The sequence below is a fragment of the Acomys minous genome (assembly GCF_964271855.1).
Source record: "Acomys minous genome assembly, chromosome: 2".
Classification (NCBI taxonomy): domain Eukaryota; kingdom Metazoa; phylum Chordata; class Mammalia; order Rodentia; family Muridae; genus Acomys; species Acomys minous.
The window spans coordinates 111442002-111466392 of record NC_140484.1 but is presented as its reverse complement, the minus strand read 5'-3'; the positions used below and the strand labels follow the sequence as shown (position 1 = coordinate 111466392).

The 24391-nt window shown below is 45.7% G+C and overlaps 1 protein-coding gene across 9 annotated transcripts in view; it reads right to left on the bottom strand.

Moving 5' to 3' along the window:
* Positions 1-6337: 6337 nt before the first annotated feature.
* The window catches only part of AKAP13 (A-kinase anchoring protein 13), a 281857-nt gene continuing 263803 nt past the window's right edge, over positions 6338-24391 (bottom strand). For 8 of the 9 annotated variants that reach the window (XM_084801414.1, XM_084801407.1, XM_084801410.1 and 5 more), the window contains 11 exons: positions 21408-21484; positions 20325-20506; positions 20116-20198; positions 18928-19122; positions 16010-16171; positions 15258-15328; positions 14731-14775; positions 12249-12299; positions 10890-11339; positions 9264-9594; positions 6338-8187 (listed from right to left, as the gene is read on the bottom strand). In XM_084801414.1, coding sequence (XP_084657540.1) covers positions 8138-8187; positions 9264-9594; positions 10890-11339; positions 12249-12299; positions 14731-14775; positions 15258-15328; positions 16010-16171; positions 18928-19122; positions 20116-20198; positions 20325-20506; positions 21408-21484 — 1697 coding nt within the window. In that variant the 3' untranslated portion in view covers positions 6338-8137. The remainder of the gene's footprint in view (positions 8188-9263; positions 9595-10889; positions 11340-12248; positions 12300-14730; positions 14776-15257; positions 15329-16009; positions 16172-18927; positions 19123-20115; positions 20199-20324; positions 20507-21407; positions 21485-24391) is intronic. The other variant, XM_084801408.1, reaches the window with a different exon arrangement.

The following is a 24391-nucleotide window of genomic DNA, read 5'->3' as shown; positions in this document are numbered from 1 at the left end:
CATTTATTATGCATGCAGTACTCTGCGTGCATGTACACCTGCAGGCCAGAAGAGGGCATCAGATCACATTATAGATGGATGTCAGCCACCATGTGACTCCTCTGGAGGAGGAGTCAGTGTCCTTAACCTCTGTGCCATCTCTCCAGCCCCCCCAAAGTGTGTTTATTCTACAGGATCCAACATGTTGGAGTGACCATTCAGACATGATGGTAGACACACACACCTATTCCTCACCTCCCCCTACCTCCAGCTTCCTCCCCGCCTCTAGCTTGTAGCGCATCAGATGGTGACCCCTGGTGAGCTTGAAGGCTCTTTTTTTTTTTTTTTTTTTTTAACAAGCATTTAAATTCCAAAAGGAGGTTAAATAATCTTTAGGCTAGAGAGCCTGGGCAAACATGGGCGACTCTGGCCAGGTCATGAGTTCATCATAAGGCAGAAGATTTCCAGGCTGGCAGTGTAACTTTCTTAACCAATTATACCAGCAGTAAGAAGCTATCTTTAAATACCCTTATCTTCCTCTGGCCAGGTCATGGCTGTCTCTGGTTGACTGCCCACGCTTTGCAGCACTTCCAGGGACTGAGGAACCCAACTCTGAAGACTGGAGGCCCAGGCCTGTTCTGAACTCACAGAAACTGAAGCCTGTTGCTAGACTTATTTTACCAGACCTCTCAAGGGCATTAATGTATTTTATCTTCCCAGTGACCCTTCAGCGGCCACTTTGCCATCCCATCCCTATCATAGTGTAAAGAAGTGCCCAGAACTGAGGCTCCAGCCATGTGCTACCTGAGATGGACTTGGCTCTGCTCTGGCTGGCTGCCTGGGGAAGGCAGCTGGAGATGGGCCCAGAGCGTTTGCAGTAGTGTTGGGGCAGCCGGTGATTTGTAGATGCTCAGTTACTGGCTTGCTTAAAGGGAACTGGGTGGGGTCAGGCATCCCCCCACGCTTGGTGCCCTTAAGAAAGTCTGTTTTCTCTGTGAAGCTCCACATTGCCTTGGCTGTGTGATCAGCGAAGGAAGCTACTCACTAGCACATCAGCTCCATAGCAGACCCAGGCCTCTGTGCCAGTGGCTGTCCTCTCCCCTGGGGCCCAATCCTTGCAGATATTGCCTCTAGTCACACCCAAGTCCTTTTTTTCCTGCGAGACCGTTTACTGCATCAGTCTCAGTGTCCAGGGAGCTGGCTTCCAGTCAGAACGCTGCACCCTGTGTGGGGCTCTGTGGGGTGCATTTAGGAAAAGGAGAATCTTATCCAGGCAACAACACAGAGGACATGAGTAGACTGAAAACAGCAGCCCCGTGTGAAGAGGTACGCCCTAATTCTGAAAGTGCTTCTTCTAGCCACATGGCTTGCATGCCCACACCCCTAACGAGGGCTGGGCAGGCTTGCTTGAGAACGGGGGTGGGGGGGTGGGGGGGTTGGAGTGGGGAGTGGGGGGGCAGAGGGGGAGACTTGGCATTCCTGAGCCTCCCGGCCCCCGCCCCCTAATGCTCTATTTCTAGAAAGTCGAGAAATTATTATATGTTTGGCTTTGTTTGTTTACTGTGCTGGGGATCAAACCCAAGGCCTCACATGAGTTGTGTGTGTGTGTTTGTGTATGCTTTACCCCAAGCTGCATCTCCAGCTCAAGAGAGACAGGAGTTAAGTGATGCCCAAAGCCCAGAGCTGGGGAGTGAGCCGGAGTGCCTGCTTATCCCCCTGCCCCCGGGTGGCTTCCCTGTCTTACCTCCAGGCACTTTGTAAGCTAGCAGAGATCTAGGCAAGACCTGGAAGGTCTAGTGTCCAGCAAGGCAGTGGGGGGAAGGGGAAGGAGCTCAGTGGACAGGGTAGAAACCAGCTTTCCTTGTGAGTCCAGAACCTTGTTGATTTTGTAAGAAATTAAGCTAGCTGTGTATTGGTGGTGCAAGCCTTCTCCCAGCACCAGACGCAGGCAGATCTCTGAGCTCCAGGCCAGCGTGGTCTACAGAGTGAGTGCTAGGATAGCCAAAGCCACACAGAGAAACCCCATCTCAAAAAAAAATTAAGCTGAATAGGATAATGAAGTTAATAGGGGCCGGGTGTGTTGGCGCACGCCTTTAACCCCAGCATTCAGGAGGCAGAGGCAGGCGGATCGCTGTGAGTTCAAGGCCAGCCTGCTCTACAAACTGAGTCCAGGAAAGCCAAGGCTAACACAGAGAGACTCCGTCTCAGAACAACAACAACAACAAAAGTGCATATCTAAAAACCTTTCTTTAGCTCCCTAATGTAGAGGCTTTCTCCTGGTGTTGTGACAGTCTGACTGTGAGCAGGAAGAGATGGGTTCCACAGGGTGTACCAGGCACCAGTCTGGAGGTCCTTAAGAGCGTCCCTGGCATGAGCAGTTTGCCCCCATTCACAGTCAGTTTTCTCCCTGCCCCGCCCCTCCCCAAGAAAGATAGGGCTGTTACCCCTGTGATGCTGGGGCTCCAGGACTCTATCAGGATGCCACCTTTCTCATGGAGAAGAGGCTAGCACAGAGTTCCCACTACAGAGGCTGCCGTGTGCTGTGGACTCAAGAGTCTCAAGGGACTCCTCTCCATGCCTTTCTGAGCCCTGGCTGCCCTGGCTGCTCTTCTTTCCGTGTCTCCATTGCTCGTTCCCCTTTCCTTTTTACGACAGAAAGACACTCGGCACCTGTCCAGAAGAATAGCAGCGCAGTGCCCGACTGCAAAGCTTCAGAGCAGTGAAGGGAGATACATGTTAAGAATGAGGAGCCAGAGCCGGGCGTGGTGGCGCACGCCTTTAATCCCAGCACTCGGGAGGCAGAGGCAGGTGGATCGCTGTGAGTTCGAGGCCAGCCTGGTCTACAAAGTGAGTCTAGGACAGGCAAGGCTACACAGAGAAACCCTGTCTCGAAAAACCAAAAAAAAAAAAAAAAAAAAAAAGAATGAGGAGTCAGCCAGGCGTGGTGGCACACACCTTTAATCTCAGCACTCAGAAGGCAGAGGCAGGCTGATTGCTGTGAGTTCAAGGCCATCCTGGTCTACAAAGTGAGTCCAGGACAGCCAAGGCTACACAGAGAAATGCTGTCTCGAAAAAAACAAAACAACAAAAGGAATGGGGAGCCACAGCTGGGCTTGGTGGCACTAACCTTTAATCTCAGCACTCAGGAGACAGAGGCAAGCAGATCTCTGTGACCAACCTGGTCTACAAAGTGAGTTCCAGGACAGCCAGGGGTATTACCTTGTCTTGAAAAACCAAAACTGAAACTAAAATCAGAACAACAACAACAACAACAAAGAGTAGGGTAATCCCAGCACTGGGGAAGCAGAGACAGGTGGATCTCTGAGTTCAAGGCCAGCCTGGCCGACAAAGAGAGTTCCAGGACAGCCAGGGTTATTACATAGAGAAACCTTGTCTTGAAAAAACCCCAAAACAACAACAAAATAAAACAACCCATCACCACCCCCTAAAAAGGGCAGGGTAGCCCTGGGGGAGACAGACAGCAGAGCACAGGTCACTGACATGTCTTTCATCGATGTTTCTCTGTTCATCTCTCTTTCTATCACTTCAATCACCCACCATAACCCACCCACCCATCCATTCACAAAAGTGACATTGTGAATTCCACAGAAACTGCCTATTTTCAATTTAGTTTTCCCTATGGTGTGTGCCCTGGCCCTGTGCCGCTCCTGAGGTCACAAGGATAGATGGCAGGTATCTGCAGTGCCTTTGTCTTCCTGGTCTGTGGTATGTGGTAGGCTTGGGCTGTTGCTGGGATCCATTGTAACAGGATTTGTACCTGATAGACTTGTAAGGCCATTTTGACTTAAAAGAATGCAAGAGATACATGGTTGTCATGCTTTTAGGGGGGAGAACTATTATATATAAAAAAAGTCTTGTGTTGTTACTCCTAAGAATGAACATTTGGAGCCTGGTATATGCCTGCAATCCTAGCAGGTAGCCTTTTTCTTGATCTGGGTGGATGAGACTTCTAACAGTAGGATGCCAGGCCTGGGGCCAGCAGTCCAAAATGTGGGGACTAGCCAGTCCTACTGCACACACCCTTGCAGTGTTCCATGCAGACACAACTTGCTCCTTGGTTTCCAGGCTGCTTCTCGGGGTTGGGTTAACTAAGATGGAGCATGTGGATGGCACAGAAGCTTGAACCTCACTCACTCTGCTAGTTTCATGGAAGTTTGGCTTGGACTCTGACTTAGGGCAGATGAGTCTATGGGTTTGGGGCCAGCTCCAGGATTTACTGATGTGTGTGTGTGTGGGGGGGGACTTGCACCCTGTTTCCAATGGCACAGAAACAGGTGGGGAGGTAAATACTCCTTTACCATGAATACATTAGGGCAGAGATCAAGATTTCAAAGGAAATTTATTATTTGAAAGGTCTGAGGGGGTCTTTACAAGAGTCTGAAGCCAGTAACTACAAAGGATGATAAATAAAAATACAAAGCCAGTATGTTGTGGCAAATTTCCAGAAAACACATTGAAAATCTTTACAGTTCAAAACTGCTTCACTTTATACATAATTACAAATTACTATACAGCACTTGGGTTTAACCCAACTTTTTATTTAATAGGGCTTAGTACAGAAATGTTCATACAGCATTTGGAGACGACTTAACGAGAACAGAGGTATAGGTGTATCCTGCCCACCTTCTGTAGAGTGCAGGCCTCAGGAAGAAACCTGAGACAAATCCACTGGGGTAGGCTTATCCCAGAAGGGGGCAACCAAGGCAGGGCAGCTGACACTAGGAGGGTTCTAAGGCATAGGTTCTGTGCTTCCTGCAGAGGCCCTGGGGGCAGGGGTGGGGGGCTGGGGCAGTGGCTCCTGCCAGGTTTAGAGGCAAGGCACACTTGCAGCAGTGGGGGCCACCCACCTTACAACTTAGTGAGATGGAGAAATAACTCAAAACTTGTCAATCTTTTGACAAGTTAAATCATATGAGTGCAGGAAAAGGCTTCTGCCACCCCCTCCCCCTTTTATGGCAGCATTAGAATACTTCGCATTTCTAAACCTGGCCAGCAGGCAGCAGACTCCAAAGCTCTAGTTAACTAGGAATGTTACTGCTAAATGAAGGAAAACAAGGAGCCAAGCCAGGGTCACTGCGTCACCCAAAGGCACCCATGCGCAGGTGTCCAGGCATCGAAGCCCACTCTCCAGGACTGTCTTCTGGGCATAGGTCAAAGGTAACTTAAGTACAATGAAATACCAAAAACCTTGGCAAGAGCCTCAGGGACAGGAGATATTAAACTTGTATGGAGAGAAGTCTAGGCAAGCCTGGGCTTATGGGTCATCTGTGCTTACTGCTACTATGAGGCTGTGAAGAAAACCCATGTGGGGTGGGCAGGGGACTAGCAAGGTGTTAATGGTGTGACCCTCACAAGATTCGGCTAGTACCTTTTGAAGAGTCAATCACAGCCACGGCTTCTTCCCTGTGGGAGACTCTTGGGGTGAGTATGCTGGCATGTTTTTATTTTAACTCTCTCCATCTTCTAAGAAAACAGTTAACAGATTTGATTGTCTCAAAAATGAAGCCAGCTGATGAGAGGTCATTTAAAGTGCACATGTCACCCAAATGGGATGACAACTACTGAGATGATTATAATTTTTGAGAAGATGCAATCTTTCAGAAAGTTCACTAGATTCTAGAAGGCTGGGGCCAATTTCCACCTGTCCCCCAAAGAAATGACTTAATTTCATGAAAAAACATGATTTCCCAGTGTGGGGAACAGGACAAAATACAATCCTGGTCCCTAGAAAACCACCCTTCTGATAGAAGAGAATCCCACATAAGGCTGCTGACAGCGATCTTCAGGGTCCTAAGCAAGAGCACAAGCAGCGATCTCCCAAGCGTGACAGACTTGTGAGGAGGCAGATGGTGCAGGCAGCAGCTTAAACAGTTCTTGGCAAATGGTTCTCTTCCTGGAGGAAGGACTCAGGGGAGTACTTTCTTTTCATGTTAGCTTCTCCCAACTGTTAGTGGCCACTGATTAAGGGGAGTGTGGGTAGAACTGAAATTGGTTTTTAAAAACAAGCAGAACACAACATAACTGGTTGAGAGCAGAGGGCACCAGGGCAGGCACGGAGCTTTAGAGGGTACGCAGTGGCTGTGTCCACCAGAGTGAACTGGAGGCAGTTGCTGACCTCCCTCTGCACGGGAAGAGAACAGGGTTTGTTTGATTTTCTGTCAAGGCTGAGAGGGAGCCAGGCTCTTTCCCTCCAAGCAGATGGGCTTTGCTGTAGAAGGGTACAGTCTCCTGAAGGGCCTTCAGAGGCAGGACAAGGACTGCCAGCCAAACCCTGACGTGGATGTGAGGCATGGCAGGCTATGTTGGACAGCTGGAGAAGGCCAGGGTGGACCTGGAGAAGGCCAGGGTGGACTTGGAGAAGGAAGCAACTACTTCTTGCTGTTAAGGTTCTTGAGGGAAGAACATCATAGTTTTAGTAGGGGAAAAAAAAAATCAGACTTTAAAGAGTCAAATCAGCCTTATCAAAAGGAGGCCAAGGTAGCTAATGGGGCAACTTTTAAAATCTCCAAAGGACACACATTCCTTATAAAAAAACGGGCATAGGAGGGAGGCGCATAGCTCTGGTCTCAACCCTCCGTTTTCCTCAGGACCTTCATGCTCTTGGACAGACACTTCATTCTCTGTACTGAAAAGATGGTTTAAACTGCTGGGCCAGTACTGGTTCATTTCCAAAATAAAATAAAACAAAAACACAAACACAAAATAAATAAAACAAATTTAGGCTAAAAAATTTAAACCAGAATTCTTTCAAGTAAACTGAAAGATAAATATCTGTACCTACAAGACCAGCTTGCAGGTCATCAAAAAGCACCAAGGTACAGGTTTGTTTGTATACAACTGTGTTCAGGGCCCTGTGTTTCTGAGAGCAAAACCAGGAACTGAAGGCCACGCGTGAAGCACAGGCCTCAGTGTGCCCCTCATGGGTAGTACGTGAGCCTTAGAGGGTACATTACCAATGAACTGTCCTGCACACGCGAGCGGGTGAAAGCCTCAAGCATGCGAAGATCAACACATGGAGATGGAGAGCGAGAAGAGAGACAGGCAGCACTTGACAGCTTGGAGAGTGAGAGCACAACCAAGCAAAGAGCATCTGAAAACCGTGTGTAAGGAGGCCTTGTGACTGAGGGGAGTGCACCCAGCCATGCTTCAGGGGGCAGCACCCCTCTCTGTATTGGCAAAACCAGTACACTGGATCTCACTTTTCAGGCAGTAATCCCAGAGAGGCCACAGGGTACGCTGTAGTCCTGGGCAGGTGCCTGGGAGCACTAACCAGGTACATGCTTTTCCACAGGGAGGTCCAGCAACATACTGGGAGAGAAAGCATCATGCCAGGGATGGTGGTGAAGGGTCCTCTCTACCTCCTCTGTGCCCAGAGCAGGAGGACAGGTAGTGGGTGTCTCCTGATTCGAGTGTGAAGTGAGATAGTTCAGCCTACAGTGTGGAGATCCAGGCAGCACAGACTATGTATTTTGTACACATTAGGCCTCTTGCTGGTTTTACAAACATTTGTTGTTCTTCCTAAAATTAAATGAGGAATACATACAAAGAAGGGTGGTGTGTGCACAGGGGCTGCTTCAAGGGACGCAATCTCAGAGGCCACAGGGTGAAATACTGAATGTCCACATGGTGCCTGGCCAGTCAGGTGCTTGTTCTTGCGCTAGGCTGTCCGGGTGTTTAAGAAAGACTGTGAGCACAGCTGGCGTACTCCATGTATACACAGAGAGGGCCACTGCACACAAAGTCCGCACTATCTGCTCTCTGCTTCTGTTTGTCGTCCCCCCAAAACACAAGGCAGAGCTTCAGACTTCATTTGGAGAAACTGAGCCTTTAGGGGCTCCCGACATGTCTCAACTGTTACCTACTTCTAGGGCCACGGCTTTCAGTGTAACACCCTGAGTAAGGCCAGGCTCACCCAAGTCCTGGGCAGTCATGGCTGAAGTGGAGTTGAGTGTCCGTCCCCACCCTCCAACACAGGCATTGCTCCTTCTTGTCCAGGACCTGGGGTAGCTCAAGAGGACTGGACGCTGAGGGGCAGTGGGCGTCCAGTGTAAGAGACTTGTGCACGAGGGGCAGCAGGAGTGCCACAGCAGCCGCGCCACCGTCAGGCCAGAGTTGGAAGGTGGCCGCTCTGACAGGATCAACAAAAGATCTCTTCACCCTCTGCCGATACTTCCGAAGCAGGACCATCTGCATCCATGAAACCAAAAGTGTGAGAATGACTTCATTTCCTGTCCTGTCAAGTTCCTGTGCTGCAAGGGCTAACTGGGGTTCTTGGGGGCATGCCGACTAGAGTTTGCAAAGTGATTGTGTTTGTGTGTGTAACTAGGCCTAAGGACTATAAGTCTCTCGCACAGAAGTGAGAGCGTAGTCTTAATGTGAAGGCACCGCCAAGGACACAGGGAAACGTGAAGTGCAAGCAGGAAGGCTCTGTGAGCTCTGCTAGAGAACCTCCCAGCTCTAGTTCCCAACTTGCCCTGGGGAAACAACCTATGACTTGCCTTATACAGCTAGGGCTCAGCACCCAACCTTGCTGCTGTTACTGGTTACTACAGTAAGCCTGGCCACACAGCGAGGGCTTGCATGACTTCAGTTAGGTGAGTTAGCTCCTCAGTTGGGAGAATGCTTGAGAAATGAAGCTTGCACCTCACAGGTACCAGGCCCAGAACACAAGGTCTTGGTCACTCACTGCACAAGCACTCCTTTAGAAAAAGTTTATGCATGTTTTACTGCATGTGTGCATGTGCACCATGTTCATGCAGCCCAGTGATCAGAAGAAAGCTTCCGACCCTGAACTAGAGTTACAATTGTGGTTATGAGCTGCTATGTGGTGTGGGAACTGAACCTGTGTACGGGCAGGGACTCTAACCTCAGAGCTACTTCTCCAGCCCTTGCACGAACATTTTATCATGTGTTTCTATGTGCATGGATGCCAGAGGCTCTTCCTCCTCCTCCTCATTTTGGAGACAGGGTATCTCACTGAACCCGGAGCTCACCAGTATGACTACACTAGTTTGTGTGTGAGTTCCAGGGTCCTCCTGCCTCTGCCTCTGGAGATAGAAGTCAGGTCCTCATGTTTGAATGGTGACCACGTTACCAAATGGGTCATCACTGTAGTCCCTGCGTAAGTATGCTTAGCGAGTGGGCTTGCTGGGAGCTTGGCTTTTGTGTCTAGGAACTGTGTTTTTCCCGCCCATCACTACCCTCTTTTGTAGAATGCCCATGCCATGGCCACGTGGACAGCGTAGGTAGGGTGGACAACTCACCACTAGGTTGAGAGCGGCTTCCTTTGTTTTTCTTCTTTTTCTCCTTTTTCTCCTTTGGCTTAGCTAACCCAAAAAGGCGGGTGGAAGTGGAGGTGCTGGACGGGGCCTGGCTTTGCCCCTCTGGTACTTTTGTTTGGCTAGTTGAGCTCAGTATATGAAAAGGCCCCTTATCTTTGTGTGTCCGAGAGATGCTGTTCCTTTTAGGAGACACTGAAAGTTCTGAGTCCAATGACCCTGATTTGGTTATAGAAGGTGCAGAAGGCGAGGAGAACTCATCTGGATTGGGCAAGAAGGACGGGACCCGCATCAGCCTGCCATGTTTATTCGAAACCTGCACATGTTCAAGAGAAGGTGTTTAAAACCAGAAGCTGTTAGCATCTTAGTGGGTGCACTCTAAAGAACTTACTGTAATGGGATTTCATGTCCCTGCTCCCTTCAAACTAGTCTCTACGAGCATGTTAACCCATCACCTCCTGTACTGACACCACTTGGATGAGGCATCTTAGAAAAGAACTCCCACTCCCTGAAGAAACAGGATGGTTGCTCATTTAAAGGCTGATGCACATAGGAATACAGGTATCATTTCAGGGCAAAGAGATTGTGGACTTGGCTAGGAGGTTAACAGAAGAGCACCATCCAATCTGTGTCCTCTGTTGCCTCAGAACCAACCCTCATTTGTCCCATTTGTCCTCCTGATTTTATTGGGATTGTGAGCGGATACACCCTTCTGCTGGAAAGCACAACAGAGCCACTTGCTGTTCCCTGCTATGTATTTGAGAGGCTCTTCTGAAAAAGCATACTGTTCCCAACTCAGGGAGACATCACTTCCATTTCTTTCATGGTCCAAGGTCAATTAAAGGACAGTAGGACAATAGTTTTAAAAGACAGGGAGAGGTGAGCACTCCCAAGCTATCCATCTCTAGGACAATGAGATTGTCTTGTTACAGTAATGCCAGAGTCAGCAGGCTGCACAACAGAGAGCCTTCCTCAACAAGCAGCAGCTACAGAGAAAAGGGAGCATAGAACACCACAGAAAATTAGGCCTAGGCCAGGAGTGGTGGCACACGCCTTTTATCTCGGGAGGCTGAGGGGGGCAGACTGCTGCACATAGAAACCTTGTTGAGATGGGCAGGCGGGTGTGGGAGGAGAAAAGGGGGAAAGGAGACCACCTTGTATTGCTCGCTGGGCTCTTCCACCTGTCATGGACATGTTGCTGGTCCTCCTAAACAGGTTCCTTATCTTGTAGCAGAACTAATTGTTGCTGCCTCCAGATCACAGGCACGCAGGTCCTAAGGGCTCCTTTGTCCTCACTATGTTTCCTATTTGTGGGACACAGGGCTAACTGCCACTCTCTCAGACATGCTAGGCTACTTTGGCCCAGGCTGGTGGCTGAGAAAAGTGCTTGCTAGCTTGAAGGACCCACTGGCTTCTCTGTGCTACACCCACAACACATCTGTCACTCTCTTACATCTCCCGAGTGAGAACAGCAAAGCTGCTGCACAACATGAATCTCTCCTCTGCTCATCTTCCCATGGCTCTTAGGGAAGGAGGCCTGTGAACACCCTCAGCCACTGCTCGGTCTTTACAGTCTCCTTGTCTACTGGCCTGGCACGGGCCCTTGGGTACCTGACAAAGGTCCTGATCCAGCTGCCTCTGGCTGAGCCGCTCTGCATCCCGCCTCAGTTGCTCCTGTTCTCTTTCCAGCTGTTTCTGGGCAGCCCGCAGCCTCTCCAGATCACACTGGTAAGTGCCCTTCTTCTGCTGGAGCTCTTCGCGGTCCCGCTCCAGGTCCTGCTGCCTTCGGCGGACTGTCTCCTCCCTCTCAGCCAGCTTTGCCTCTCGGTCCCGGAGCTCCTGCTCTCGGGCCTCCCACTCACGCTCACGCCTGCGCTTTTCCTCCAGATGCTGTGCCTGCTGCTTCTGCAGGTTGGCCAGGTCCTGGCGCTGCTTCTCTAGGCTGCGTTGCTTCTCTTGCTCAATGAGAGAGCTGGGGCGGGATGCACTCCTCGTGAGGACCTTCTCCGTTAGCACCAGCTTCTGGTCCTCAATGTAGCTATCTTGTTGTAGCACAACACCCTGCCATGGCACAGAGAACAGTCATGTAACTCAGCCAGGAGGAGAGCCACCTTTAGGGACCCTTCCCTGACCACACTAGGGGCACTGGGACAGAGTGGCCCTCCTCTTATATTTTATGGGTTTGGTAGTAATATGCTCCATGCCAACTTTGGGCAGTTCTCAATAGTGTCAAAGATATGGGAACTCAATTTTGTCAAGCCTGGTTATCTATTTTCTCTTTCAGCTCAAAAAAAAAAAACAAAAACAAAAACAAAAAAAGATTTCAGTGGGCATGGTGGTATATACCTTTAGCCTTAACACTCAGGAGGCAGAGGCAGGCGGGTCTCTGTGAGTTCAAGGCTAGTCTGCAGCCAGAGCTACACAGAAAAACCTTGTTTCAAGAAACCAAAAAAGAAAAAAAAGTTTGTGTGTGCATGTGAAGGCTGGAGGACAACCCGTGGGAGTCAGTTCTCTCCTTCTACCATGTGGGTCTTGAGGACTGAACTCAGGTTATTGAGGCAGATATATTTATCTGCTGAACCATATCACTAGCCATGGCCATACATTTTCTGGAATTGTTGCTGGTGCTCTGAGGTGAGATGAGTGTGTATGCTGCGCAGGAGGGAGGAGGGAGGGAGGTAAACTCTTCAGGAAATGAAGGAACAGAATGAGGGCAGTCCCTGGGAAGTACCGAAAGTATAGAACAGCTACTGTATACTAATACCACAGACAGAGAGAAGCAGAAAGGATTTCTAAGGTCAAATAGCCTCTGTGGAAGGTCCCAAATGTCTTCATTTTTCTTAACCGGAAGCCAGTCCTCTTTGGCTTATTTACTAACAAGTAACTTCTAAACCCCAAGACTGCGGCTAACAGAGGCTCTGTGCTACTTTGTGTAAACAGTAAGTACACAGATAAGGGTGGCACATGTACCTGCAGCATGCTAAGGAGCTCGTGGAGGTGGACGATGCTCTGGACAACCTGCTGGCAAAGGAATGCACATTCATGTCAGTGCTTCTGACTGCCAGAATCCACCAATTAGAACACACAAAGACATTACACTTTAGGAACAGTATATACCTCAAAGTTTAAAAAATGCCCTGAAAATTCATATTAAATTTATGAGTAATCAAGGGCAAAGGAAAAAATATTCCATTAACATCTCTAAAAAAAAACCTGTCATTTTTGGAAAACTTTAAGTTAGAAACCTTGGCTCATACACACACTGAACAAAACCACAACATACTCCATTTAAGTTACAAGTATAAAGGGTTAGAGAGATGGCTCAGTGAGGCAAAAGCACTGGCTGTTCTTCCAGGGGACCTGGGTTTTATGCCAAGCGCCCACATGGCAGCTCACAATTGTGTAATCCTGCCCTCTTCTAGCCTCTGCAGGCACTGCATGCAAGTAGTTCACAGACTTACATGGAGGCAGAGCACCCCCATATAATAAAATAAAATAATATAAAAAGAAAAAAGTCATAAAATACCTAGAAGAAAGTAAGGAATATCCCAGCTTAGAAACAGGACAGAAATACAAATTAAGTTACAAAAGAACTACAAATAGCAATTACATAAAACATGAAAAAGCATCCAGGGGATGGAAGTACAGCTCAGTGGGTGAGGCTCTGGGTTCAATCCACAGAGCACACAGATATACACGAACAAATACAGAAATGTTATTTGAAATTATCAAACCGACAAAATGGCAATTTAAAAACAGCAGTACTCAATGCTGGGGAAGGTACAATGAGGATAGACACACCCGGCTATCTCCTACGTCCTTTCACACAGTCATATGGCATGGTGAAGAAAATCAGAGAGCTATGTAATAAATGTAATGTGCAAAAAAGTAGAAAAGGAGTAACCCCAGAATGAGTCAACTCTAGGACCCGACAGAGGTGATTAACATGTACTTGTTCAGCAGCAGGCATGTGCTCCTGAGTCTTGGGAAAATGCCTCTGACACATTGAGAGACTTCTGGAAGGTCACACACATGACCATGCGACAGACAAGAAAAGGGCAGAAGGAGACACTAATGCCTATTACTCTTTAGGGGTGGCTTATGCTTAAATTTAGATGATTTATGTTACTAGTCCTTACGTTTTTCTTTTTATAATACTTTAAGCTTAGTTCTCAGAATCTTTCTTATCACTCATACTGAAACTTAGAACAGAAGGCGCAGAAGCAAGCTGAGCACAGCTGTGCAGTCACAGTGTGAAAGCAGGCACATTACTTCCCACCAGGCTTCCTCACTAAGTACAGAGAGCCTTGCCAAGTGAAGTCAGCTGACATCTCATTTCAAGAGGCAGGTATAGAGAGCAGCAACCTACAGAGGCTAGGGCCTGGCTGAATCAGAGCGAGTCCTTTAGCAAAGGCCTCTGCCAACAAGCGTAAGACAACATCCTCAGGATTTTTTTGTGGGGCCCAGGGAGGAGGAAGTAGTTTACAGTTTCAAAATAAAACTCCCAGGGGGTTAAGATAATATAATAAACACAGCAACAAGGAAGAATGAAATGCAAGAAACAGTCTTGAGGAACACCCTAAAAAGGCATGGGCACAAGTGTGCAGGACACACAAATGCAAGGCTCAGTATGAACACTTGTCTGGGAGACAGCAGTGACCCTGAAAAGGATTCCAACAGCCCTCAAGGACAGGGCGTAGTGACCACACAACACACACCAGGGGTTGATTCTCCACAGAGAGGACACCAGGCTCTTCTGAAGGAAAGGAAGGGTTGGTTCAGAGAAGCAAACGCAGCAAGGGTAAGAAATTGCTAAGGAGAATCCTCACAAGTTTCAGTCCCATACTCTAGGCTTGTGCACTGGGATCTCTGTACTACAGGAAAAGCTGCTCCCCAGCTCTTGCACAGACAAAAGCAAAAGGTATCACAAGAAAAGAAAATCTTCCCTCTCTTTCAGGGGTGGCATACGACTTTAATCCCAGCACTCAGGAGGCAGGGGAGGGCAGATCTCTGAGGCCAGCCTGGTCTACACAGTGAATTCCAGGACAGCTAGGGCTATATAGTGAGACTGACCCTGTCTCAAAAACAAACAAACAATGAGCCAGTCCTCATCTCGCTCCCCCCCCCAAAAAAAAAAAGAAAAAGAAGAAAGAGAATCTGAGAGGCCTTCATCCATTCTCAAGATAGTCACTTAAGCTGAGAAAATGGACAGCTATACTCCAATTATACATATTATAGACATGAGATACTTGTGAACAGCAAAACAAAATATTCTTTTTTTTTTTTTTTTTTTTTGGTTTTTCGAGACAGGGCAGGCTGGCCTCGAACTCACAGTGATCCGCCTGTCTCTGCCTCCCGAGTGCTGGCATTAAAGGCGTGCGCCACCACTGCCCGGCTCAACAAAATATTCTTAATTCAATAAATACTCTTAAGTAGTGCATAGAATACTTACCTCACTGTTTCTTTTAAGCATGAATACCAGGTTAGCGTTTCCACCCTATAAAATAACAACAAACATGCATTTAAAAGTGAAAATCTTGATGTAAAAACTACACTCAATGTGTAAGTTCTACTGACTTCAGGTTTTCTTTCTTTTCTATCACAGCATCTCCACAGAAGATGTGAAGACAAGTTGAATTAGTTTTTATATACACACACACACCCCAAAAAACCCAAAATAACCATAGAGAGCAGGACCAAGATGGTCTGGGGCACCAAACAGGCTGCTTAATGAAACTAGTCCTGCCAAGACATAGCAGAATTGGTCTGTAAAAAAGCATACTTTAACCCTGTGGGGCCCAAGGTGCCAATAATATGGGCCTGTCAGCTGTACAGAATGTGCTTTCCCTAGAAAATTGAATTTCATTATGAGTGGCAAGCCAACATCTGAGCTAGATCAAGGAAAAATACTCCAAAAAGGTACTGAACTCCAAAGAGGTGCCAACGGGTTCACAGATGTGTCTCTCTAGAGAACGCTACCTTTTTCAGGCCACTGTCCGATTCTGTTCTTCTAAGGTCTTGGGCGTCATCGCCCTCTTCTTTCTCACCTCCTAAACAAAAACCAGACAGGTATGCTTAAAGTTGTAGGCTAGGCAAGCCAAGAAATAACAGATAGTTTAGGGGCACTAATAAATACATCTGAATCCTATCAATACCAATACCAAAAACAAAACAAAACCAGAAAGCCAGTCAGTGACACTAGGCAATTATTCACAGCTTCACCGACGGAGAAGCAAGACAATGAAACCCAAAAGAAAACAAGACAAAGTAGCAAGCACAGCTTAGCATCCTGTATCTGATGCTTAGGGCCACAAGAGTTTGAGCCTCAGGTTTTTGAGTACATGTCATAGACAGACACCTCGAAGTATTGAATGTTTCACAGATACTTTAATCCACAGGGCCTGGAGATAATGCAGCACAGCAGTTTGAGCATGCTTGGGTCCTCCCTGCAACTTTTCAAGTGTGGAGTTCCCAACTGTAACATATCAGGAAGTTTTGAACTCTGAAGCAACTTGGATTTCAACTTTTCAGATTGGAGATGCTCAAGGCCTCTGGCTACAGTTAGTTTAGCTGAGGAACAGAAAAACCTTATAATTCCAGATGAACATGATTCTGACAGGAATTCTTGAATGGCTGAGACTTCCATGAAGACATTTATTGGTGAAGGGGTGGGGGTGGGGGTACCAGAATCTAGCTTGCTGTAAGCTATAAAGGAGGAATAGATGGCTTACCTTTGGAAGCATTCATCTGATGACAGTCAAATCCTCCAAATGTCTCTGCTCTCCGGGGCAGAGAAATGGGCCCAGCCATGACTTCCTGCTCAACAGGGCTACTGACAGACTGTCCAAGTGTGCCACCAAGGCTTCCACTTACCAAACCCTGAAGGATTTCCACTGTGAAAAAGCAAACAAAACACTCAGGAGGATAGCTAGCTTTCTTTCATTGAAGGGTGTGGTGGCACACACCCTCATAGGGAGGCAGAGACAGGCAGATCTCTTTGAGTTTGAGGCCAGCTCAGTCTACAAAGCAAGTCTAGGACAGCCAAGGCTATACAGACAAACCTTGTCTCGAAAAACCAAAAGAATCATGGCAACATGTGCTATGTACAGATTGGATCAAAAAATAGGCAAACTTTTCTGCCTGCAGGGTCTTGGGTCAGCATATATTTTATTTGGGCTCTACTGGAAACAATTTAGAGACAAATTAGAGACAAATTTCACCCTTACTTGTATGGGCCTGAAAAATCTATAAGAGATCAGGAAGGCAGAGTAATTTCCTGGAGTGTGGTTTCTGGACTGCTTTCAAAGCAGCTAAAAGGTCCCTGGAAAAGCGAGCCAGTTTGAGAACAGCAAAAAAACCAGCTAGGTTTTGCTCTTCTGACAGCAGGTGGGCTCCAGGGGCAAGAACAGTCTAACCATCTGGATAGTCCAATTCAAGCGTTAACTGTCAACTTGAGATCTTCCCTAGTGCAGGGCCTGCGGAGAAGACACTAAAGCTAGAGGAAAGCAGAATAGGAGAGGAACGATACAGGTGGATGAGCACAGAGGTCGAGAGGAAATCTTAACAAGCACCAAAATTTTAATAAGGCATTAGAAACAATAGGAAATATAATAGAAAAAAATTAAATGCAAGAAACTTTTTAAAGTTGAGGTTTTTGTTTGTTTTTGGGATAGGTTTACTACAAAGTAGCCTAGGCTGACCTTATGCTCAGAGATCTGCCTGTCTCTTCTTCCTGAATGCTAGGATTTAAGGAGTCTGTCACAAAGCCCAGCAAGAAACATTATTTAAAAGTAAAAATTTCATGGAAAAATAGTTGAGCAACTAAAAATATTGAAATCAAATCCCGTATTAAAAAAAGAGGTGGGAAACAGGAATGTAATTTCCTACAGATAATTAGAGCATATCAGAAAAATGTTTCCATTAAATAAATAAGATGATCACTGAGGGGAGAAGAAGAATGCAAAGCATAAAAGAATTTAAGTCAAAATTAGAAAAAACCAAAGGTGGTGTAGCTGCACCTTTTCTACCTCAGCTTAGGAGCTGAGGAAACAAAAGAGGCTGAGATCAGCATAGTCTCTGTAACAAAGCCTTAACTAAAAACAAGCTAAAACAAAACAAAACAAACACATTGAAAGAAAAAAAAAAGCCAAAACCTAGAAAAGTAGAACAAGTTAAACTCAGAATTGGAAAAAAAAAACCACAGAAAGTAAAACAAATTAACACATAAGAACAATGTACCCAACAGAAGATGGCTAAGTAGGTAAAGGATTATTAACTGTGACAAATATTGGCCCTTGGCAAGAAAGTTGCATGATATGGCAAACTGGCTTGAAGAAGAGAACCAAAGCCAGGAATACAAAGAGATACAATTCAACAATATTTTTTCTGAAATTGAAAATATTTGTAAGCATGTTATTAATCAGACAGTGAGCCCCATAACAAGCAACCATATGACATATTCTGTTAAAAAATTTAGACTAAATAAAGGATATCCTTTTTAATGTATTTTTTCATTAAAAACACTCCCCCTCCCTGTGGGTGGGTGGGTATGGGTGTGTATGGTGGGAGGAGGGACTCCAGAGGGTAGCTTGCAAGAATTGGTTCTTTGCTTTCGTCATGTGGCTTCTGGGAGTCAAACTCAGGTCATCTGTCGCAAGTGCTTTCACCTAAACGAGACCATCATACTGACCCAACAGTGGATATTCTCATTCTACAGTATGTGTACCCTTGAGAAGGAATAAGCACAGATATAAAGACTATCTTCAGAACAGGACTACTAGGACCTGACGCTTCCTGATGAGAGAATTCAGCACCACAAGAACACATCTTATCAAATAGCTCAGCTTCTGAAACCAGCTGTGATCCAAAGGCCTAGAGGACAGGTGCCCTTCGGGGAAAAAAATCCAACCTGTAGTTCAAAAATCTCACAGTAAAGATAGGCAGTGTGGGCTTGCAGGATGGTTCAGCAGGTACATGGGATAGTTTATGTCAACGTGACACAAACTAAACTTATCTGAAAAGATGCCTCCATAAGATCAGGATGGTCTCTGTATCAGCTCCTGCCTCTAGGTTCCTGTCCTGTCTGAGTTCCTGTCCTGATATTCTTTGATGATGAACAGAGGTGTGGAAGTGTAAGCCAAATAAACTCTTTCTTGCTTTTAGTCATGGCATTTCCTCATAGCAATAATAACCCTAACTAAGAGAGCAGCTATAGGCATTCACCATGGAGCCATGGCTGGTGACCTAAGCTGGATCTCTGGGACCTACATGGTGGAGAGAGCAGATGGCCCAAGTCGTCCTGTTACCCTCATGTGTATAACATGGGATGTGTATGCCGATACCCATTCACGTACATGGTGAATACATTAATGTAACTTTAAAAATTAAAAACAGAAATAAAGGGAAAGGACATAAGTATTGTTGACACAAGTTAGGGCAGCTGTTCCTGTTAGGAGGAAGTTAAGTGTGATGGGGACATGCAAAGGCTTTCAAGGTGTCTGCCACGTTTTATTTCTTAGCATGGGTAGTGGTGATGTCTGCTTTAAGTTTTTTGTACTGGGTATAGCGACAGCAGAAACTGGTAGGGGACATTAGCATGTAAATCTCTCCAGGACGGGATGGAGAAGGGCCAATGCTATGTGTAAATTACCTTCACTTATTGCACTTTTCATCAATGGTCCTCCTTTGAGAGCCTCCTCTGTGTTAGAGCGGAAGAGGACTCTCGGGCTGTGTGTGGGCGAACTATCCTCAGGCAAGGGAGTGCTGCACTCAGTCATATCCCGGAAAATCATCTCCTTCTCTTCCAGCAAGAGGAGGATCTGCTGGTCCTTCTGCTGAAGTTGTTCTGCAGGGCAAATGGAGAAACCGCCTTACTTGTCTGGAGCTGGGATCACAACATGACTGAGAGATGAGCACCACCTTGTGGTGGTTAAGGGAAGGGCCAAGACAGAAAGTGCCTTCCACCCTGAGCACAGTACTAAGCTTCTGTATTTTCTGAAACTGCTCTGGGTTATTCTGCCATAACTAGTCTGCACTTTGTCTCTGCTCCTTTCCCTCTGTTTCTAAGTTCACTACACTCTGGTGTTGGCTTCACTTTCTTGCAACTGCCTTAATTACAGAATCCAAAGAGTCATTCTTCTGATACTGAGTTTAAGTAGGCTCATCAGTGTGCCCACAGGTTTGGAACTATCCACTGGAGCCTGATGACCTCCTCAATAGGCACTTAAGATTACAACTGCCCTTCCTCCCAACTCCATCAGCAGGGAGGTATAGAGGCCCACTGCAAGCAGCCATGGCTGCTGTGAAGTGCTGACTGTGACCACTATGCCATGCCCAGAAGACAGCACTTCTCCCTATCTTGAAGCTCTTATACCTTTCCACCTCATCTTTCACCACGTTCTCAGAGCCCCAGGAGTGGTATAAATGTCTTGCTTTGTGCTGAGCACTCAACTCTCACTAACTTATTCTCAGTATCAGCTCTACATCTCTGCATTCACCTCTGTTCTTTGCAAACAGGCTTCTCTGGTTGAGGCTGAAAGGAATATTTTGATTAATAACCTTATTTTTTTCTGCTTTCCTACTCATCTCTCACTAACTTATCTTAAGAGTCTGCCAAGTGGTCTATTTCCAGTGGCACCTCTACTTCCTCAAGCAATTCTAAAAGAGGTCGACACTTGAAAAAAAATTACACTAAAAGTATAGCATTCTTTTGTAGATTTCAGACCATTCTTATTGACATTCTATTTTGGAAACTATTTCTGCAGCTGAGCTTACTGTTTTTAGGAGAAAATACTGGCCATCTTCCGCAACTGCAGATAGACCATTTCCAACAGTTTACCTTTTAATTCCCGGGCTTTGGTATCCAACAACTTTTTTTCTTCTTCATTCTCACTAGGAATTCCTTCATCTTCATCTCTGTTCCTAATATAACCAAAATAAAGCAAGATGAAAGAAACAAAAATGCCTAAGATGTCATATAGTCTCTGTCCTGCCTACAGAAGTCACACAGAGGCACTAGGTGAGTAGAAAGGCCAGTGTCTGACTTACAGGGAGTTGATCGTGTCCTGAATGGTCTGAATCCAGCTGTTCCTCTCCTCTTTGGAGCTGGCATGGACTTCTACCATCTCTGGATCTTTTACCCCCATACTGATGAGGAATAGGCCTTTTTCCTCATGTGCCACTTCTCTTACAATCAGCTTCTTTAAGGAGATCACTGTTGATTTATGGTCCTGGGCAGAGGAGGGAGGCAAACATAAGACATGCATGTAGTACACGTGCTCCTGAGGATAACTCAGACAGCTTTAAATGCATAAGATTTAAGAACAAAATAAAAATCAATTTAACCCATCTCCAGAAATCCCTCACAGCTTTTAGATTCTTTTCAAATTTGAACAAGAGATTTCCAAACTGGAGATTAACAGTTCATGGCGACTGAGCTTCTAGCTATGTTTTCTCCACCCCTACCTCTTTCTTGGGTTTTTGGAGACAGGGTTTCTCTGTGTAATAAGAGCCCTGGTTGTCCTAGACTCACTTTGTAGACCAGGTTGGCCTTGAATTCATAGAGATCCACCTGCCTCTGCCCCACAATGGGATTAAAGCTAGCTATGTTTTCTTCAGGATGAATCTGGGAGATAGATTCCAGACATCTATTTCTATCGTGATCAAATCATCGAGTGTTCAGGGAAGTAAAAAGATTATGAAGGAACATTAAAATAATTTTGCAGTGGTTAGAAGTAACAACAACAACAACAACAACAACAACAAAAACACAAGGGAATGTAAGAAATTACTTCAAGGACCGGAGAGATGGCTTAGGGGTTAAGAGCACTGGCTGCTCTTCCAGAGGTCCTGAGTTCAATTCCCAGCACTCACATGGAAGCTCACAGCTGTCTGTATCTGCAGTTCCAGAGATGCAACACCCTCTCACAGACATACATATAGGCAAAACACCAATGCAAATAAAATAAATTAAAAAGAAAAAGAAATTACTTCAAGAAATTGTCATGAGTCAAATGGTTTTCAGTGGACAGGTGATCCACAGCTAAACAGATGTAATAATGCTAGCTGTTTGTACTCATCCGAGCTGGTCTGAATATGACATTCAAACAGAAGAATAACAATTTAGCTTACCAGTGATGCAAATACGTATTTCTGGTCTTTTTCTTGAAGGAAAACTAAAATGTCAGTGAGAAGAACTGCTTGAACCTCTGCAAAGTAAGTGGGGGGTGGGGAGAAAGAAAGATTTTTATAAAATCAGGTTCAGCAATGCATCGCAACTGTGTCTGAGGTCACCATCCCCCAAAAGGTTTCATAATTCTGTAGGATTCAGAGTTAGTCACTAGGTTTTAAAGGTATTTTATTCTATTTTTAAAGGATTTGAGTTATTTTGTTATCTTTAATGAAATACACTATCTAGGATTTTACAAGTCTTCAGACAATTGTTGTTTTCAGCAGTGAGTATAATAAGTATTAATTACACTGAAAGCCCAGATTTCTCACTTAAAAACAAGAGGACAAAATGTAAATTCCAGATGCAAAATGTGTCCTTTATGCTGTTGACAGATGGAGAAACGAGTGATTCATACCTTGTAAATCAATGTGGCTCTGAGCTTCACTTTCCTTGGATTATTTTGAGGGACAATTACTTGACCCATAGAACAGAGGATTCAAACATATAAAGTGACTGACAAAGCAAATTAATTAACTGCTTTTATCCTAGACACATTTTAGGTACATCATAAGCCTTATCTCAGAAAAGGTTAACTCATCAGTCCTGAAAAGATACATCCTGTATTGCATTGTGTGTGTGCTCATGAACTTGTGTCTCTTCCAGAAGTTTACTTTGGGTATTTTCCTCTATCAGTCTCTACTTTATTTTTAAAACAGGGTTTCTTGTACTAAGCTGGCTGGTACTTGTCATTTGGGGTTGGACTGGCTAGCTGGTGAGCTCTGGGGACCTCCTGTCTCTAGTTGTGCCCTTCTCACCCAGGTTATAGGTATGCATCATTGCACCTGGTTTCTCTGCCAGTTCTGGAGATCTGAATTCAGGCCTGCATACACGCACAGAAAGCCACCCAAAAGGTGATACCCAGCTAAGCCATTACTCCATACTGAAACATTTTAAGTAAAATACACTTTAAAGAATAAAGGTGAACTGGACCAGTGGTAAATAGCAAGCAACCTTTACTGACATACTCCATGAAATATTCTTCAGTTTCCCCACCCCCTCTAGTGTTGGAGATGAAACCCATGTACTGGGTAAGTACTTTACCTGAGCTACATCCACAGCCACAGTTTGTTTATAATCTTTCCTAATTTCTCATTATATTCATGGCAATGGCAGCCAGGAAAGTGCCCACAAGTGATATATAGAAGCACTTAAGTATGAAAAAGCACAGCCTTTCTCCAGCCTCAGAGAACAAGACTGTTGGGCTCACACACATAAAGACCTGGTTGCAACCCCCAGCATGGCATGAAATATAGTGTGGTCATACACACCTGTAATCCCAGCACTTGGGGGGCTGAGGCAAGAGGATCAGGTCAAGGTGATCCCCAGCTGAGTTTGTGACTAGCCTGGGATATCTGAGATGCTCTTACCTGCTTACCCCTCAAAAACTGGCCAGAGATACTTTAAAGCAAAAGATTAAAGCTCCCCCACCTCATCCCACCCCAGAGAGCTTTAACTGTCAACTTGACACAGCTTAGAGTCATCTGAGAGCCTCCACTGAGAAGCTGCCTAGATCAAAGGCTCAGTGGCCATGTCTATGGGGGAACGCTTTGATTATTAATTGCTGTGGGGAGTGCCAGCCCACTGTAGGTAGTGCTATTTTCTGGGTGATCTTGGGCTGTGTAACAAAGCTAACTAAGCAGGAGCCCATGTGCAAGACAGAGAGCAAGCAGGCACCCAGCGTTTCCTGTGGTTCTTGCTTAAGTTCCACTCCTGATGTACCTCAATGATGGACTGTGACCTGGAAGTGTAAGCCAAATAAATTCTTTTCTCCTAAGTTGCTTTTCGTAACAGCGTTGTTAATCACAGCAACAGAAAGGAAACCAGATCACTTGCACAGACATGTTTTAGCTTTCCAGGGAGAAGTGAACTCAGCTTCTTCAGCTGGTAGTCAGTTCTCTTCCACTCCATTAGGACGAAACCAAGCGTGGAACAAAACAGTGTAACGGGGAGGTAAGAAAGATATGCAGATCTAAATGTAAATATTTGTAATATATGGCATGAAAGCTGAAGGAAGACTATTGGGGCAAGAAGAGGGCCAGCAAGAGGTGGAGGTAAACAACTGTGAGTATACTAAAATACCATAATGAAACTCGCTGTTTCATACACTAAGAAGATCAATTTAAGAAATGTGTAGGGCTAAACAATTTGTTTTGTCTGAATTATCATGGTCAAACTTAGTTTAGCATAAACTGCAGAATTTTAAATGACATACACAAGTCAGATAGTGGTGGTGCACACCTTTGATCCCGGCAACTGAGAAGACAGAGGCAGGTGAATCTCTGAGTTCCAGGATAGCCAAGGATACACAGAGAAATGTTGTTTTAAAAAACAAATAAAAAACTCCCAAAACATGACACAGAAAACCTAGCAATAGGCTTCTGTGTAGTCTAGTGGTGCCTAACACTCAAGCAGATCTAAGTTCTACCATCACCCTCATGCCTGAAATGGGACAAAACAAACAACTCAACATCTCTAATTAAAACCAGGAGCTTAAAAAAACAAAATAAAGGCAAAGACGAAGACAGACAACAACTCGTGATCTGACTAACCCGCTAGGCATGCCAAGGGACATTTTTCTTTACTCCATCAAGGACAGTGCACATCTCCTAGCTAGCTGGTGGGAACTGCCAGGCTGACCCTACTCATTGTCTCCGTCTGGAGAGTAGAGGCTATGGCTCCTTGGGAGACAGTGGGCTCATTTATGTACGCAGCCCACCCTACCTTCTTCAACTTCTGCCACAGCTATTATTCCCTACAAAGCAAACAGAAGCAAGAAAGGTCTAAATGATCAGACTGGACAACAGTAATTTTCCGTGCACTATCATTAGTTTTGACAAGTTATTTTTTTAAAGTTCTACTTTAAGATAATTCAGGTATCTGCCAA